We start from the raw sequence: 15,014 nt of genomic DNA, 5'->3' as shown, positions 1-15,014 counted from the left end.
GGTTGATCTAAGCCATGATCTTTATCACAGCAATAGAAAACAAAGTAAGATAATTCACATAGCCAGCTGTCTCCTAATAGCTCCATTTTGATGCTGACAAGTATCCAAACTTAACCTATTTAAAAAGCTAACTCCTGAATATTCCCGCCCTGCCCAAAAAATGTCATTTCCCATCTAAATAAATGTCTATTCTTCAACTGTCCAGATAAAAAAAGATCACCACTGATTCTTCCCTCATAGCCCATACTTAATCCATTTATAAATCCTGTTGATTAGATATTTAAGCTATATCTTGAATACAACTACTTCTCATACCCTCTACTATTACCACTCTGGTCCAATTCATCACCTCTTGTTGGATTACTGTAATAACTTCTAATTCATCTGAATTAAATTAATTCAAATTTAAAAACTAAACCAAGCCAGGCATGATGGTATACACCTATAAGTTCAGCACTCAAGTGTTACAGGTAGAAGGATCAGGAGTTCAAGGTCATCCTCAACTTCCAGGCCAGCTTGGGCTACAGGAGACCCTAACTTGAAACACAAAGACATCCTAGCACTTGGGAGGCAGAGACAGAAGGACCTCTGTGGATTTAAGGCCAGCTTGGTCTAAATAGCAAGTTGCAGGCCAGTCAAAGCTACATAGTAAGATCTGCCTAAAATACAGAACAAAACATATAAACAAAAAACCAAAAAAACAGAAAGACAAAAACTAAAGCAAAACAAAGCCTTTTCTCATTAAGCACAAGCTTACTGTTGTATAGAATTATGTCTCATTTCCCTTTAAATATTCAGCCATCTAAATTTAGAATGTGTTGTTAGTATAAAATAAACCTAAAATTTTGAAGACAGTACAAAAAATTACAGCTATATAAAACTGTAACATTAATATATTAACATATTAATAACAAATAACTATAGCATTAACTATAATATATGACAAGAACATTTATGTCAATTTCATGTTTCAATGATGCTTTAGAGAAATGTATTGGCAATATGTTGGCTAAATGTTTGGGTTAAAAGAATCTATCCTGGTCACTGAGATGGCTTAGTGGGTCAATACACTTGCCCCAAATCTGTAACCTGAGTTCAATGTGGGCCCCCTATGGTGGACTGAGAAAACCAACTCAGGTAAGTTGTCCTGACTTCCACATGCAGTGGCACCACACACAATAAATAAATAAACAAACACATAAATAGCTGTAAATTTTTAAAAGAATCTATCCTTAGCCAGGTGTGCTGGCATATACCTTTATCCCAGCACTTGTGAGGCAGAAGCAGTCAGATCTCTGAGTTGGAGGCCAGCCTAATCGACATAGTGAGTTCCAGGACAGTCAGGGCTATTGTAGATAGACCCTGTCTCAAAAAATGAAAGGAAGAAAGAAAAGGAGGGACGGAGGAGAGGGAGGGAGGGGGGAGAGGGAGAGAGAGAGAGAGAGAGAGAGAGAGAGAGAGAGAGAGAGAGAGAGAGAGAGAGAAGAAAGAAAGGATCTATCCTTAAAATTCACATGACGACTCAAGGCTAAGCTATAGACTTCAGGTAGGGTCCGGAGCAGACCCAGGGTAAGGCTCACAGGCACAGGAAGCTGAAGTTCCATGATGGAACCCAGAACCAATTCAAGGACAGGTCCACAGGTACAGGAAGCTCCCCAGCTTTCAGAGGAAGCTGAGGACTCAGGCAGGAGGCTGGAGCTAACACCAGAAAGTAGCTGAGCCCCAGAGGACCAAGGTTGGAGCCTTCAGCCCTGAATATCAGTCCCACAGGGCAAAACACTCCCTCAACCTGACAGGACTTAGTCCTCTCCTGGACACTGTAATCTCCTCCTGGGATTTGAATTTTTTTACCAAGAGAGAAAAACTAACAAATTCCAAATGCACAAGTGCACAAACAAAAACATCCCAAACCAAAATAGCATGTCTTCTCCAAAAAACTACTGCTCCCATAGTAATGGCTCCCAGGGAGAACTATTTGGAAAACCTTCCAAAGAATTCAAAAGAGTATAACCATATGCAAACAACTCAAAGAAGACATGAATTCACTTCAAAAGAGAAAAATAAAAGTTGAATGAAATAAATAAACTCAAGATGTGAAAATAGAATTTGATAAAAAGAATTTCTGAAAGACCAAATCCCAGCAATTGTGAGGCAGAGGCAGGTGGATCTCAGTGAGTTAGAAGCCAGCCTGGTCTGTCTACAAAGTGAGTTCCAGGACAGCCAGAACTGTTATACTGAGAAACCTTGTCTTGAGAAACCAAAAAGAGAAAAGTAAAAAAAGTAAGCCAAGGGGCTCCGAGGAAGAAGTATGTTCCTTCCCAGTGCCAGGGTGGGCTGAGTGGGGTCGAGAAACCCACACAGGCCCACCACGGGCTTCACGGAGGAAACATGGGCCTACCTGCCGGGCAGATGGGGTACTGTTATAGTGAGCAAATGTACAGTGGGAGACAGAGAATGTGGACAGAGGCACATCCGAAGAAGTGAAGGTAGTGAGGAGCGGGCTGGGGCGGGTGAATGATTGCCACTCAGTGACATGGTGATGTCTGGGTCTGGGCTGCTTCGAGGCCCATGCCTAGTCATGGCTGATGCAGCCACAGTCTGTGTTGATGTCCGATGTCCTTGATAGCACCAAAGGCAGAGACATAGGGCGGTACAGAGCTGGTCCTGCTCCACCTCACGGGCTGCAGCACTCAGGAGAGAGGGAACACCTCCCAGGGCAGCACAGGAGAGCTGACTCTGTTCATAGGCTCATAGGAGAGCTGACTCTGTTCACAGGCTCATAGGAGAGCTGACTCTGTTCACAGGCTCATAGGAGAGCTGACTCTGTTCACAGGCTCATAGGAGAGCTGACTCTGTTCACAGGCTCATAGGAGAGCTGACTCTGTTCACAGGCTCACAGGAGAGCTGGCCCTGAGGGCATAAGGATGGGAGAAGAGCTCACGCCCCTCTTGTCTGCCATGTGGGAACATGGGTGAGGGAAAGATGCCTTCCTCACGCAGCAGGTAGGAGACCTGACCCAACTCCGCACCAGCTGCAGCACTCAGGAGCACAGGTCCTGCACCTCACCTGGGCAGCACAGCAGAGTAGGCCCTGTTGACGGGCAAAGGTGAGCCAGCCCGAGGACATGAGAGTGGGACAGCTGGGACTGCCTCCCTCATCTGCAGTGTGCTGGTAGGAGCAAGGGAAAGATGCCCTCTCCCCTGCCCCTGTGGTTTCCAGCTGGCAAGGAAGCTGACCCCTCCCTAGCTCAACACTTGGGAAAGCAGGCCCTGCACCTTGTCTGGGCATCACAGCAGAGCTGACCCAATTGACCAGGGCACAGGTGAGCTGGCCCAAGAACATGAAAATGGAAGACCTGTGCCCATCCCTCATTTGCCCTATGGCAGCAGGGATGAGGCAGAGATGCTCCTTCCATCAATATCTGAGACAAGTGGGAATGCTGCCCCTGCTCACCAGCTGCACCACCAGCCCCATACCTCACCTGGGCGGCACAACAGAGCCAACCCTGGTGGCGGCGGAGGCGGCGGCGGCGGAGGCGGAGCTGTGGGTGAGCCAGCCCCAAAGCTGTGAGCGAGGGAGAGCTGTCCCTGTCCCTTACCAGCTGCAGCACTCAGGAGAGTGGCCCTTACTACACCTTGACTGGGCGACACACTAGAGCTGGCCCTGAAAGTGCAGGCGTGGGGGAACTGACCCTGAGGATGTGAAGGAGGCAGAACTGACTCCACCCCTTGCTCACCACTGTAAGGGGTGAACTGGCCAGGGCAATGCTGGAGAGCTCACCCATGGCTTTGGATGTAGTCAACTTTAAAATTTTTAAGAGAAAATATTTAAAATTTTTAATATGGCCAGGCGGTGGTGGAACATGGCTTTAATTCCAGCACTCGGGAGGCAGAGCCAGGAGGATCTCTGTGAGTTCGAGGCCAGCCTGGTCTCCAAAGTGAGTTCAAAGAAAGGCGCAAAGCTACACAGAGAAACCCTGTCTCGAAAAACCAAAAATTAGTAAGAAAATGAAGAAAATGAAGGAGGTGAAAGTAATGTTGATTTACTTTTGTTCTCCAATCTGAAGTACACACCACATGTGGGTAAACAGATGGACGGACAGACAGACAGACAAGACAGACACATGATCATAGTTTACTTATTTTAACAAGTCGTATTTCCAGTTGTAGACTATTATAAATTACCACTAGTATAGGCAGTAAGGTTTATTAAGAACCTCGAGGTATACCCCAGCCCTCTCTTTCAGTATTTTAAAGACTTCACCCTCAGAACACGTCTCAGCTATCCTTCTGCTCTAGCTATTTTCCCCCCTCGATTCTTTATATTTGGTTAAACGTGATTTTGTTCTTTGTCTATTATCTTAGTCTTAGAAACATTTAATTCTCAATTTCTCATGTCTCTTCCACTCAACCTAATCAATACTTATTTTTGATATGGCGTGACTTTTGACAAATAATTTACTAGGTTTATTATAAATCCTCAAGTAACCTAGTTCCCCAGTTCTTAGAATGGTCCCTCTCAACTGTGTCTGGTTACACTACGCACTAGAAGAGGTAAAGCTCTCATTTAAAATGCATTTCAGAACATCAAAACCCAAAACAAACAGCCAGGCGGCGGTGGCGCATGCCTTTAATCTTAGCACTCAGGGGCAGAGGCAGGCGGATCTCTGTGAGTTCGAGGCCAGCCTGGTCTACAGAGTGAGTTCCAGGGCAGCCAGGGCTGTTACATAGAGACACCCTGTCTTGAAAAACCAAACCAAACCAAACAACAACAGCAAAATATATTTCAGAGATCCACTGGACATCTAACGAATCAAAAACTAAGTAGAAATTCACGTTTTTAAAATCGCTTCAACTGATCCTTGTAATCGGGCAAGACTGGGAAGAACTCCTTCATGCCTGTACCCCCTTCTCGGTTCCATCTCAAATTCAGAATGGCTTTTTGTAAAGTGAAGTATTCTACCACACCGAATTTACCTTTATAAAAAGGTACCTCATTTCTGTCATCTCTGTACGTGTAGTTCTGTCACTGTCACCGACACGCCCAGCAGACAGCAAGTGAGCTTTGCACATAAGAGAATGAGCAAAAAGAAGCATATTTTATCTCAGACGTGCAGCCACTGAGTGGCTGTAGTAGATGGAGGTGGCTGGGTGTGACCACAAGGATCAGAACTTATGACTGTAAAAATACTAAATAGTACTTAATTGGAAATAATTCTCATGAAGTTTATGAATTCCTCTCAGAAGGCATTCACACTGCAGTAACAAATCATTTTTAATTTACACTCAAGTAAGATATTTTTCTATTTATAAAAATTAATAATGACTACAAATAGATCTTCAATTAAAAAGTCGGGCTCTGAAGACTTTACAACTTTAGGACATAAGCTCAAACAGAACACAAGGCAGTTCTTTTCCACAGAAAATAAAAAAAGGGGATTACTATGTTCTATAACATCACACTAAGCAGATCACTCAAACTGCTGTAAGTTATTCATGTTCTCATTAGACAAGAAGATCCACTCCAGGAACATCACTGAAGCTTCCTACATTAACACTTTTGTTTTGTTTTGTTTTGTTTTGGGGAGTGGGGAGAAAGGGGTTCCAGATAGGGTTTTTCTGTGTAGCCTTGGCTATCCTGGAACTCACTCTGTAGACCAGGCTGGCCTCGAACTCACAGAGATCCTCCTGCCTCTGCCTCCTAAGTGCTGGGATTAAAGGCGTGCGCCACCACAGCCCAGCACCACTGTCCACACATTTACTGTGTTTACAGCTGTGGCACAGCATGGAGGGCAGGAGCACTGTCCACACATTTACTGTGTTTACAGCTGTGGCACAGCATGGAGGGCAGGGCCACTGTCCACACATTTACTGTGTTTACAGCTGTGGCACAGCATGGAGGGCAGGACCACTGTCCACACATTTACTGTGTTTACAGCTGTAGCACAGCATGGAGGGCAGGACCACTGTCCACACATTTACTGTGTTTACAGCTGTGGTACAGCATGGAGGGCAGGACCACTGTCCACACATTTACTTCTGTATTTACAGCTGTGGCACAGCATGGAGGGCAGGACCACTGTCCACACATTTACTTCTGTATTTACAGCTGTGGCACAGCATGGAGGGCAGGACCACTGTCCACACATTTACTGTATTTACAGCTGTGGTACAGCATGGAGGGCAGGACCACTGTCCACACATTTACTGTGTTTACAGCTGTGGTACAGCATGGAGGGCAGGAGCACTTGCAGTTTTCCTTCTACCACATGTGTTCTGGAGAGCAAGTTTTAGGTCATCAGACTTGGTGGCAAATATCTTTACACTCTGAGCCTTTCTGTTAGTCCCGTATATTTAGAAGACTACAAAAAGCAAGAAATCTTATGGTTACATATCAACATCAACAAAAACTTACTGTACACTAAAAACTTACTCACACATAAGCCTGAAACCCTAGCTACTAGAGAAGGTGAGTCTAGAGGACGGAAAATTCCAGGCCTGCCTGAGCACTCAGTGAGACCCTTCCTCAGAGAGTAAGAGGGCCGGCAAGACAGTTCAGAAGTGAAATGCTGCTGCCAAGCCCACCAACCTGCTTTTGATCCCCGGCAATCATATTTGTCTCTAACTTCCACACATGTGCAATGATGTGCTTATGTAGATACAGAAACATACAAGACAAATAAATGCTTAAAAATACTTTTATGTTTGCTTTGTCTGAGACAGGGTTTCTCTATTATGTAGTCCTGGAACCAGGCTAGCCTTGAACTCAGAAGAGATTCACATGCTTCTGCCTACCAAGTGCTGGGATTAAAGGTGTATACCACCACATCCAGCTCAAAAAATATCTTTACTTTTCCTTTAAGTGAGCCGGGCGTTGGTGGCGCACGCCTTTAATCCCAGCACTTGGGAGGCAGAGGCAGGCGGATCTCTGTGAGTTCGAGGCCAGCCTGGGCTACCAAGTGAGTTCCAGGAAAGGCGCAAAGCTACACAGAGAAACCCTGTCTCGAAAAACCAAAAAAAAAAAAAAAAAAGAAAAAAAAAAAAAGAAAAAGAAGGCTGGAGATGCATCTCAATGTTTGGAGTGCTTGACTAGATACACATGGACCTAGATTCAATTTAAAATACTAAGGGTTGAGGGAAGAACCCACCATATCTATTAAAAGACATTCTGGGGTATCACATTCCCATAATCCAACTGTAACTCTAGCATGTAGAAGGCCGAGGAAGGAACATGAGTTTGAGAGCAGCCCTGAGGACACATCAAGTTCCAGGCCAAACTGAGTTGCATACTTTCATTAAAAGTTCTATCTCTGTGGGCTCAGCAGTTAAGAGCACTGGCTGCCCTTCCAAAGGCTCTGAGTTCAATTCCCTGCACTCAGAGGGAGGCTCACGTCTATAAGGGATCCAATGCCTTCTTCTGGTGTACAAAGCACCCATATACATAAAATCTTTTAGATAGTTCTAACTCCTTCATCCTTTCCTAAGGATTTATACACAATTAACGGTTGATAACAGAAGAAGAAATATTTTTTCAGTGATAACAGCCACTTTGTAGGGTGCACATGTACATGTAAACAAACTCTCAACATATGCTTCTATGGACAATCCTAATGAAACTCATTGGGTCACACACACAAAATACAGAGGGGAAGGAGTAGACGACGGGCTAGTTGGGAAGAGGAAGGGGATTGGAAGCAGCAGTAGGAAAACAAAGGCAAGTAAGGGAGAGTGACTATGATCAAGATATATATGTGCATGTGTAAAAATGTTATACTGAAACCCGTCATGTATAATTAGTATACACTAATAAAACTCTACCAAAAAAGTCCTTGTCTTCCTGGCACACAAAAAGTATTTCAAGTCAGTGGGTTTTGTAGCATCATAAATCTGCCAGATTTTTACCACAAATGAGTAGTTTACCAAAACCAAGTTCTGTGCTGTTAGTTCCCATGCTTAGAGCTGTCACCTAAAAACGTACTTGAAAATCTGTTGCCTGAAACATGGTAGAAAAACACTGTCACTACACAATAAAGTCCTGGATCCACACCAGCATGGTAGCACAGACCTGTAATCCTAGTACTTGTGAAGCTGAGGTAGGAGGATTATAGGGAGTTTAAGGCCAGCATATTTAACAGGACTGTGTGTGTGTGTGTGTGTGTGTGTGTGTGTGTGTGTGTGCATGTATATGTATATACACACACAGTTCCATAGATACCTTAGAAAAGTTACTCCAAGTATAGTATTCATGTATTCTTAAACAATATAAAAGATTTCTTTTCATAAAAAAAAAATACAAGCAGTAAGCAAATTTTCCCTCTTACAAATAAGGCAGTGAGAATAACCACATCAATTACTCTCTGGGTACACTGACTTAAGGAAAAATGATAGCTAAGACTGACTTCCCTAGGACCTTAGTTTTAAGCTGAAGAGTTCACAATGAAGACCAATCCATAAGTACACCTTGTTCCTAAAGCCTTCTATCACTCCATGCTTTGGATGATATACTAACTGTGGTAGAGCTTATTGGAAATTAAGGTATGATGGCATATGTCTATAATCCTAGTACTCTGGTGGCCAATATAGGAGGACTTAGACAAGTCAGAAGCCAGCCTGGACTACATGTGTATTAGGCCAGACAAGGCTGTTTATTGAGACCTTGCCTCAAAAAAGGAAAACCTCCTATTCATAAACTGAATGTGGCAGACTTCAATTGTAACCCCAGCACCTAGAAGGTGGAGACATGAGGATTAGGAGTTTGAATTCAATTATATAGTAAGTCTAAGGCCAATCTAGGCTACTAGATATACAAATAGAGAGAGAATATGAATTAAGGAATACACGTGCATGTGTGCATATAAAGAAATCATCTCTGGGCTACATACTGAGTTGAATGTTGCCTAGGCTACAGAGGAAGACAGTGTCTCAATAAACAAACTGCTGTACAGTGCTTGTCAGTATGCATGAAGTCCAGGGTTCCATATCCAGAACCACATAAAACAGAGTGGTGGCACATGCCTATAATCCCAACACAAAGGAGGAAGCAGTAGTATTATATGTTTTGTTTGTTTGTTTGTTTGGTTGGTTGGTTGGTTTTTCGAGACAGGGTTTCTCTGTGAGGCTTTGCACTTTTCCTGGAACTCACTTGGTAGCCCAGGCTGGCCTCGAACTCACAGAGATCCGCCTGCCTCTGCCTCCCGAGTGCTGGGATTAAAGGCATGCGCCACCACCGCCCGACATATTATATGTTTAAGGTTATTCTTAGCCATATAGTTTGAAGGCAGCCTCAATTACAAAAGAGCCTGTCTTACAAGCAAATAAGGAAGTATAATAAAAATTGGTATAGGACACATTAGATAGGTAGAAGGAAAGAAGTGACTCCACAAGGTTCTCTGAACACCATATATATGGTGGCATGTATATAGACATCCACGTATCACAAGCATACACATTATATGATTGCATAATTCATTTCTATGGCAACACTAGGTGTTCCCCTTAAGAAAATTCAGCTGATGTGCTTTCTATTTCTTAGTTTTGAAGTCTTAATTGGAAGGGTTGAAATGGCAATGGCAATGTACTGCCACGGCTGCTTTCCTCATTCTGTAATATGGTGTCCTCCTGTCTACATTAGGAATAGTGAATGGCACTGACGTCTGACACCTGCAATCTACAATGCTATTACAATTATACATTCTGCACAGGTCCAACTGCGTTTTTAAAGGTTGTCTATTCCATTGAAATTTACATTCCTTGGTCAATATTGTTGTTATTCCTTTGAAGTGTATGTAGATCAACTTTAGAATCTTAATTTTAATTAAATCAATGAGCTGATAAAGCTTCAAAACTCTCTAAACTCTGTCATCCTTATTTGAAGAAAACCTTCAAGGAAGCCTACAGATACTAGCCCAAAACGAGTACAATTTAATATTTTCCTTTAATGTTGGAATCATTTCCAGTCTTCTTTTTTAAAAAATATTAATTTCACATATCAGCCACGGATTCCTCTGTCCTCCCTCCCCCCACCCCCCAGCCCTCCCCCAATGCACCCCCCATTCCCACCTCCTCCAAGGCATGGTCTCCCCTGGGGAGTCAGCCCAGCCTGGTAGACTCAGCCGAGGCAGGTCCAGTCCCCTCCTCCCTACACCAAGGCTGAGCAAAGCGTCCTAGATGTCCTTCAACTGAAGAATAGATAAAGAAAATGTGGTACATATATACAATGGAGTACTACTCAGCAGAGAAAAACAATGACATCGTGAGGTTTGCAGGCAAATGGATGGAACTAGAAAAAATCATCCTGAGTGAGGTAACCCAGACTCAGAAAGACAAACATGGTATGTACTCACTTATAAGTGGATACTAGATGTAAAGCAAAGGATAACCAGACTGCAACTCACAATTCCAGGGAGGCTACCTAGTAAAGAGGACCCTAGGAAAGACACAGGGATCGCCCAACAACAGAGAAATGGATGAGATCTACATAATCAAACTGGACATGGGGGGTGGTAATGGAGGGCAAGGGTTGGGGGAAAGAGAGCTTGGGGAGCAGGAGGTACCATTTCCAGTCTTCTTAGAATTAAATATTTAGAAACTATCTAATATTTGACCAATGCACAAAATTCAAATGTAGCTGAAGAATTTTTTTGGCTATTAAATATTACTACTAACTTTACAGAGTAAGATATGAAAAATAATAAATGCCTAACAGAAGATCTGGTGCTGGGGACGGAGAGGTCCTTCAGAGGTTAAGAGTACTAGCCGCTCTTTCGGAGTTCCAGAGGATCTGATGCCCTCTTCTGGTCTGCATGGGCACCAGACGCAAGTGGTGAGCAGCAAATGCCTGCAGGTAAAACACCTACACATATAAAATTCTTAAAAAGATTCAATGCTTAGCACCAGTTTTGAAAGGCTAAGTTTGCCTGGTATGGGTGGCATATACCTTTAATCCCAGCACTCTGGAAGCAGAGGCAGGCAGATCTCTATGCATCAAGGCCAATTTGGACTACAGTATCAGTTCCAGGACAGCCAGGGCTATGGAGAGAGACCCTGTCTCAAAAAACAAAACAAAAAAAAAAACAAAAAAAAAACAAAAATTCAAAAACCAAAACCCAAACCAAGCTGAACAAACAAAAGATTAACTTTCAGAAAAGCCAAAGGGGCCCAAGATCTGCATAGCTCAGTGGGTCAAGTGTTCCTCAAGCCTGCCGACATGAGTTCAACCTCAGGAGCCAGGATCCCGGGTAAAGGTGGGGAAAGAGAACTGACGCCATATTTGTGCTATGGCACTCATGGCCCATCACAGAATAATAATAATAATATTTTAAAGAAAGCATAAAGGCCAAGGATACAGCTGAATGGTAGCATGCTTGTCTAAGTTCAATTGCCCATACTACCAAAACCAAAAGACCCCCATAAAGACAGATGGGAGTGGTGGCCTGTTTCTATCATCTTAGTGCTCTGGGGACAGAAGAAGAAGAACCAAAAGTCCTAGGTCAGGCCCAGCACGGTGGCTTACAATTTAAAACCAGCACATGATGGGCAGAGAGAGGGAGGTGAATCTGAGTTTCAAGCCAGTCAGAGCTACATAGTGAGACCCTGTGTCCTGCCCGCCCCAAAAAAGTCCGAACAGTCTGAACTATATATAAGACCCTATAGTTTCTCCCACCCAACAAAGAATGGCTGTGACATGTATAAGAACAATTTACACAAGAGCACAGGACTCCCTTTGTGTGAATTATAAAAAGGAAAGGAAAGGTTTTTACTTTACTCATAATGAATTTGATGAATACAAAACTCCTAAAAAATACATGACTGCTTTCATTATGTGCATATTATCTCCGTGCCTGCTCTTTCCAGCAAATAAACATCACCCTTTTTCCATGAGCAACCAACCTAAGCTTATCATTTTTCTTTTCATAGACAAACCACAATATATCACTTCAATTACACTCAAAACATTTCTCCCACGTTTTTCACTCAGAAAGTCTTTGGAATAAGTCTCATGCTTCTTATAGAAATGACCTATTACATGGACAACTGCTGTTTCCTATTTCATTTTATGCCTTTGTACCGATTGTGCAATTACAAACTTTTGCAACTAAGCATTTCCTCTATATATTATTTGACTTTGGTTTTAAGTGTTATATCTAATATAATGACCAATTTCCTGTAACTTAAATGCACTAAATTAACTTTCTCGATTTTCATTACACAACTTTTGAGGTTTCTTTAAAACAGCCTCTTTAACAAAAACTTACTCATTTTTGTTATGCTGATTCTCAAATCCTGAATATAAAGGATGAATTTTAAATAAATTATAAATGATAAACGGTTGTTTTATTTATTCACCATTTAGGTAGGATTTATGACCCCCTCTCTCCTCATTCCAGCTACTGTTGAATTTTGAATGAAACAACTTCAATTGTAACAGAAGAAACATCTGTTGCTTTTTCCCCCCTTCATCAGGGCTTTCCTAACGGAAAGAAAGGCTCTCTGCCCTCTCCCCCTCCCCCTCCCCACCCATACGAAGTTCCTTAACCTTTTTTCCTTAGACTTGTTTGAAGTATATCACTTAAAACATTGCCATATCCATTAAATTATTATAGCTTACAAAAACTTTATTTTCTTATTAAAGTAAAAAGAATGATATTAAAAAACAACAGCAAGATTGTGCTTCACTGACTATAAATTGTAGCCACAATGCAGACTTCACGAGTCTACTTGAAATGATCAACTCAATCAAGCTGTTACACATTCCTGACTCACTAAGAATTGTTTAGGGATAAGATTTTCTTCACAGTGTCCAGATTCTGTATAGCATCTTGCATGGTATATTTTCTTTGCCAATCCAAAGCTAACATAATGGCAGTCACTACCCCAAGAGGCAGACACCAAATGGTGCCACCCACTCTCACACTGTGCCTCATAATAAACCATCAAGCAGTGGAATGCACCGGCTCCTTTATGAGCAAACAATGCTGGAGCTTCATTAGAATACAGCTGACATTTTCAAAGCACAAATACTTTTAAGGAAATTGTACTGGAGTAAAAAGGGAACAAAATAACTACAAAGGCTGGTTTTTCTTTCCTGTGCAGGATGATTTCTAGAGATTCTGGGGAAGCATACTTTGTTGCCGACAATTTAAGTTTTTATAAACAAAAAACATATTTAATAAGGACAAATCTTATTTTATTTACTGGAAAAAATGAAAATAACAACTACTACTAGAACTGCTTCCATGAGGAACAACCATGAAGTATTTGTTAAATGACTGCGATCTTCAACGGCTTCTTTAACTTTTAAATGGAACAAAATGAATTCCAGAATTATTTCTGCATTTGAATTAATTTATATAAATAGCTGAGGATAAACTAGGCTAACTCTACCCCTCCCCCACCCCCTACCCCCATGCTCTGTAGTTTTTCTAGCTGTAACCAGCAAGGACGTCTTGAAATCAGCCTGTTCCTGGCTACTTTCCTATTTAGCATGGCAGCTGCCTAGCAAATACAAACACGGTAAAAACTCACCAGGCTGTGAGAAAACAAACTGGTCTCTCTTACCTGGTCTAAGGAAGCATGCCTCTCACTGCAGTACCAACAACACTCTACAGTCTTTGTTACCATTCAGTGGAAACTTGAGACTGTGTCAGACGTAAGCAATCGAGCTCAGACAAGCTCAATTTAAAATACTTCTCAATAAAACTAAAAAGATGCTCAAGAAAACCAGTCAAGTGGCTTGAACAGACGTGTGCAACTGACCAAGTAACAAAGACACATCCAAAGAAACTCAAAACACAGGTGCTGAGAAAGGGGCTTTTCTGCATGCAGCTTGGCTTTCTTGCTAAATTATAAAGGCTTTTTAAAATTTAAAAAAAAAATGCTTAAAGGTAGAAGGTGATAAAATACCTAAGACCAAGCTATCATTTCTCTAAATATCATTTGAATTTTAAGTAGTTTAAAAAATAAAATTAACTTACTCACAAGACCTGCATAATTCGAATTATACATGTCCGACTATCTGCCGGCTCCGGGCAATCAGTCACAAAGCAGAAGACCTTAACGCATTTTGAAAGCAGAGCAAATGCACCATGAATTACTGAGAGAAAAAGGAGGAGAAACTTGAAAAACTGCTCGGGGCTTTCTGAGCCTGTAGAAACTGTCCGGCCCCTGTGGGAGGGAAAAAGTCCTCGTCCTGCCCCCCGAGATAGGCCATGCTTCAACGCCAAAGTGAATGACAGGCTCGTTTCTGATATCAACAAAGAGCAGCTTAGTTGTGCTCTCTTTTCCTCCCACTTTCCCACACAGCTAGAAGTCTCAAACTTTTTGGGTTAGTCCTTTTGTATCTAGGGGTAAGTACCTTTCTCCATTTTCTCAAGAGAGCACCCAATTATGTTGTCCTAGATTTTAAATGATTAATTAAAATTACATACCTAATCATCTTACTCCATTTTCCTACACAGGAAATCTAACAAAGATGACCTTTCAAGTTCACGTCCAAGCCTACTCTTCACAATATTTGATAACTATAAGATCAGCTGTCAATATTGATATGCTTTTTGCTGCAATAACATTACAAATAAGGCAATGGAAATAAAATTTCCAACTGGCTACATGTAAAAAAAACTTACTAAAGCATATATCTTTAAGTAAGTTTCAAACAACAAGCACTTCTACCAACATGTATTTACTGAAATTGATCACAAGCCAAGAACCACTTTGGAGCTGGGGATACAGTAGTACTGAAAACAACAGACAAAAGCCAAACAAATCCCCCTGTCTCGGGGGCCTTAGTTCTCATCTCTCAGCTCCCGGTGAGTACCAGTACCCACAATGGCTGAAGTGCCTTTCCTTCTTCATCACTCACCACCTACATGGGAAAACTCCCCTTTTGAAACAGGGTTCTTGTTTGCTTGCTTGCTACGGACTTTGGGATAGTGATTACAGTTCACATGTAATTTACCTTGTATTTTGTTTGGGACAGGCTCCTACTTTGTAGCCCAGGCTGGCCTAGGACATGTG

General features: G+C 42.2%; 1 protein-coding gene across 30 annotated transcripts in view; it reads right to left on the bottom strand.

Annotated features, from left to right (window-relative positions):
* Nucleotides 1–15,014, bottom strand: part of Tfdp2 (transcription factor Dp-2) — a 128,904-nt gene that overhangs the window by 48,214 nt on the left and 65,676 nt on the right. Inside the window, exon 1 of one of the 30 annotated variants that reach the window (XM_006975168.4) lies at nt 13,973–14,101. The exons of 26 other annotated variants lie outside the window; for them this stretch is intronic. In XM_006975168.4, coding sequence (XP_006975230.1) covers nt 13,973–14,003 — 31 coding nt within the window. In that variant the 5' untranslated portion in view covers nt 14,004–14,101. Of the gene's footprint in view, nt 1–13,556; nt 13,641–13,972; nt 14,102–15,014 lie in introns of those variants that run through there. 3 more of the 30 variants (XM_076576843.1, XM_076576859.1, XM_006975170.4) reach the window with 3 other exon arrangements.

The sequence above is a fragment of the Peromyscus maniculatus genome, chromosome 7, assembly GCF_049852395.1.
Source record: "Peromyscus maniculatus bairdii isolate BWxNUB_F1_BW_parent chromosome 7, HU_Pman_BW_mat_3.1, whole genome shotgun sequence".
NCBI classification, from domain to species: Eukaryota; Metazoa; Chordata; class Mammalia; order Rodentia; family Cricetidae; genus Peromyscus; species Peromyscus maniculatus.
This window is presented reverse-complemented; position numbering and strand designations above follow the sequence as displayed.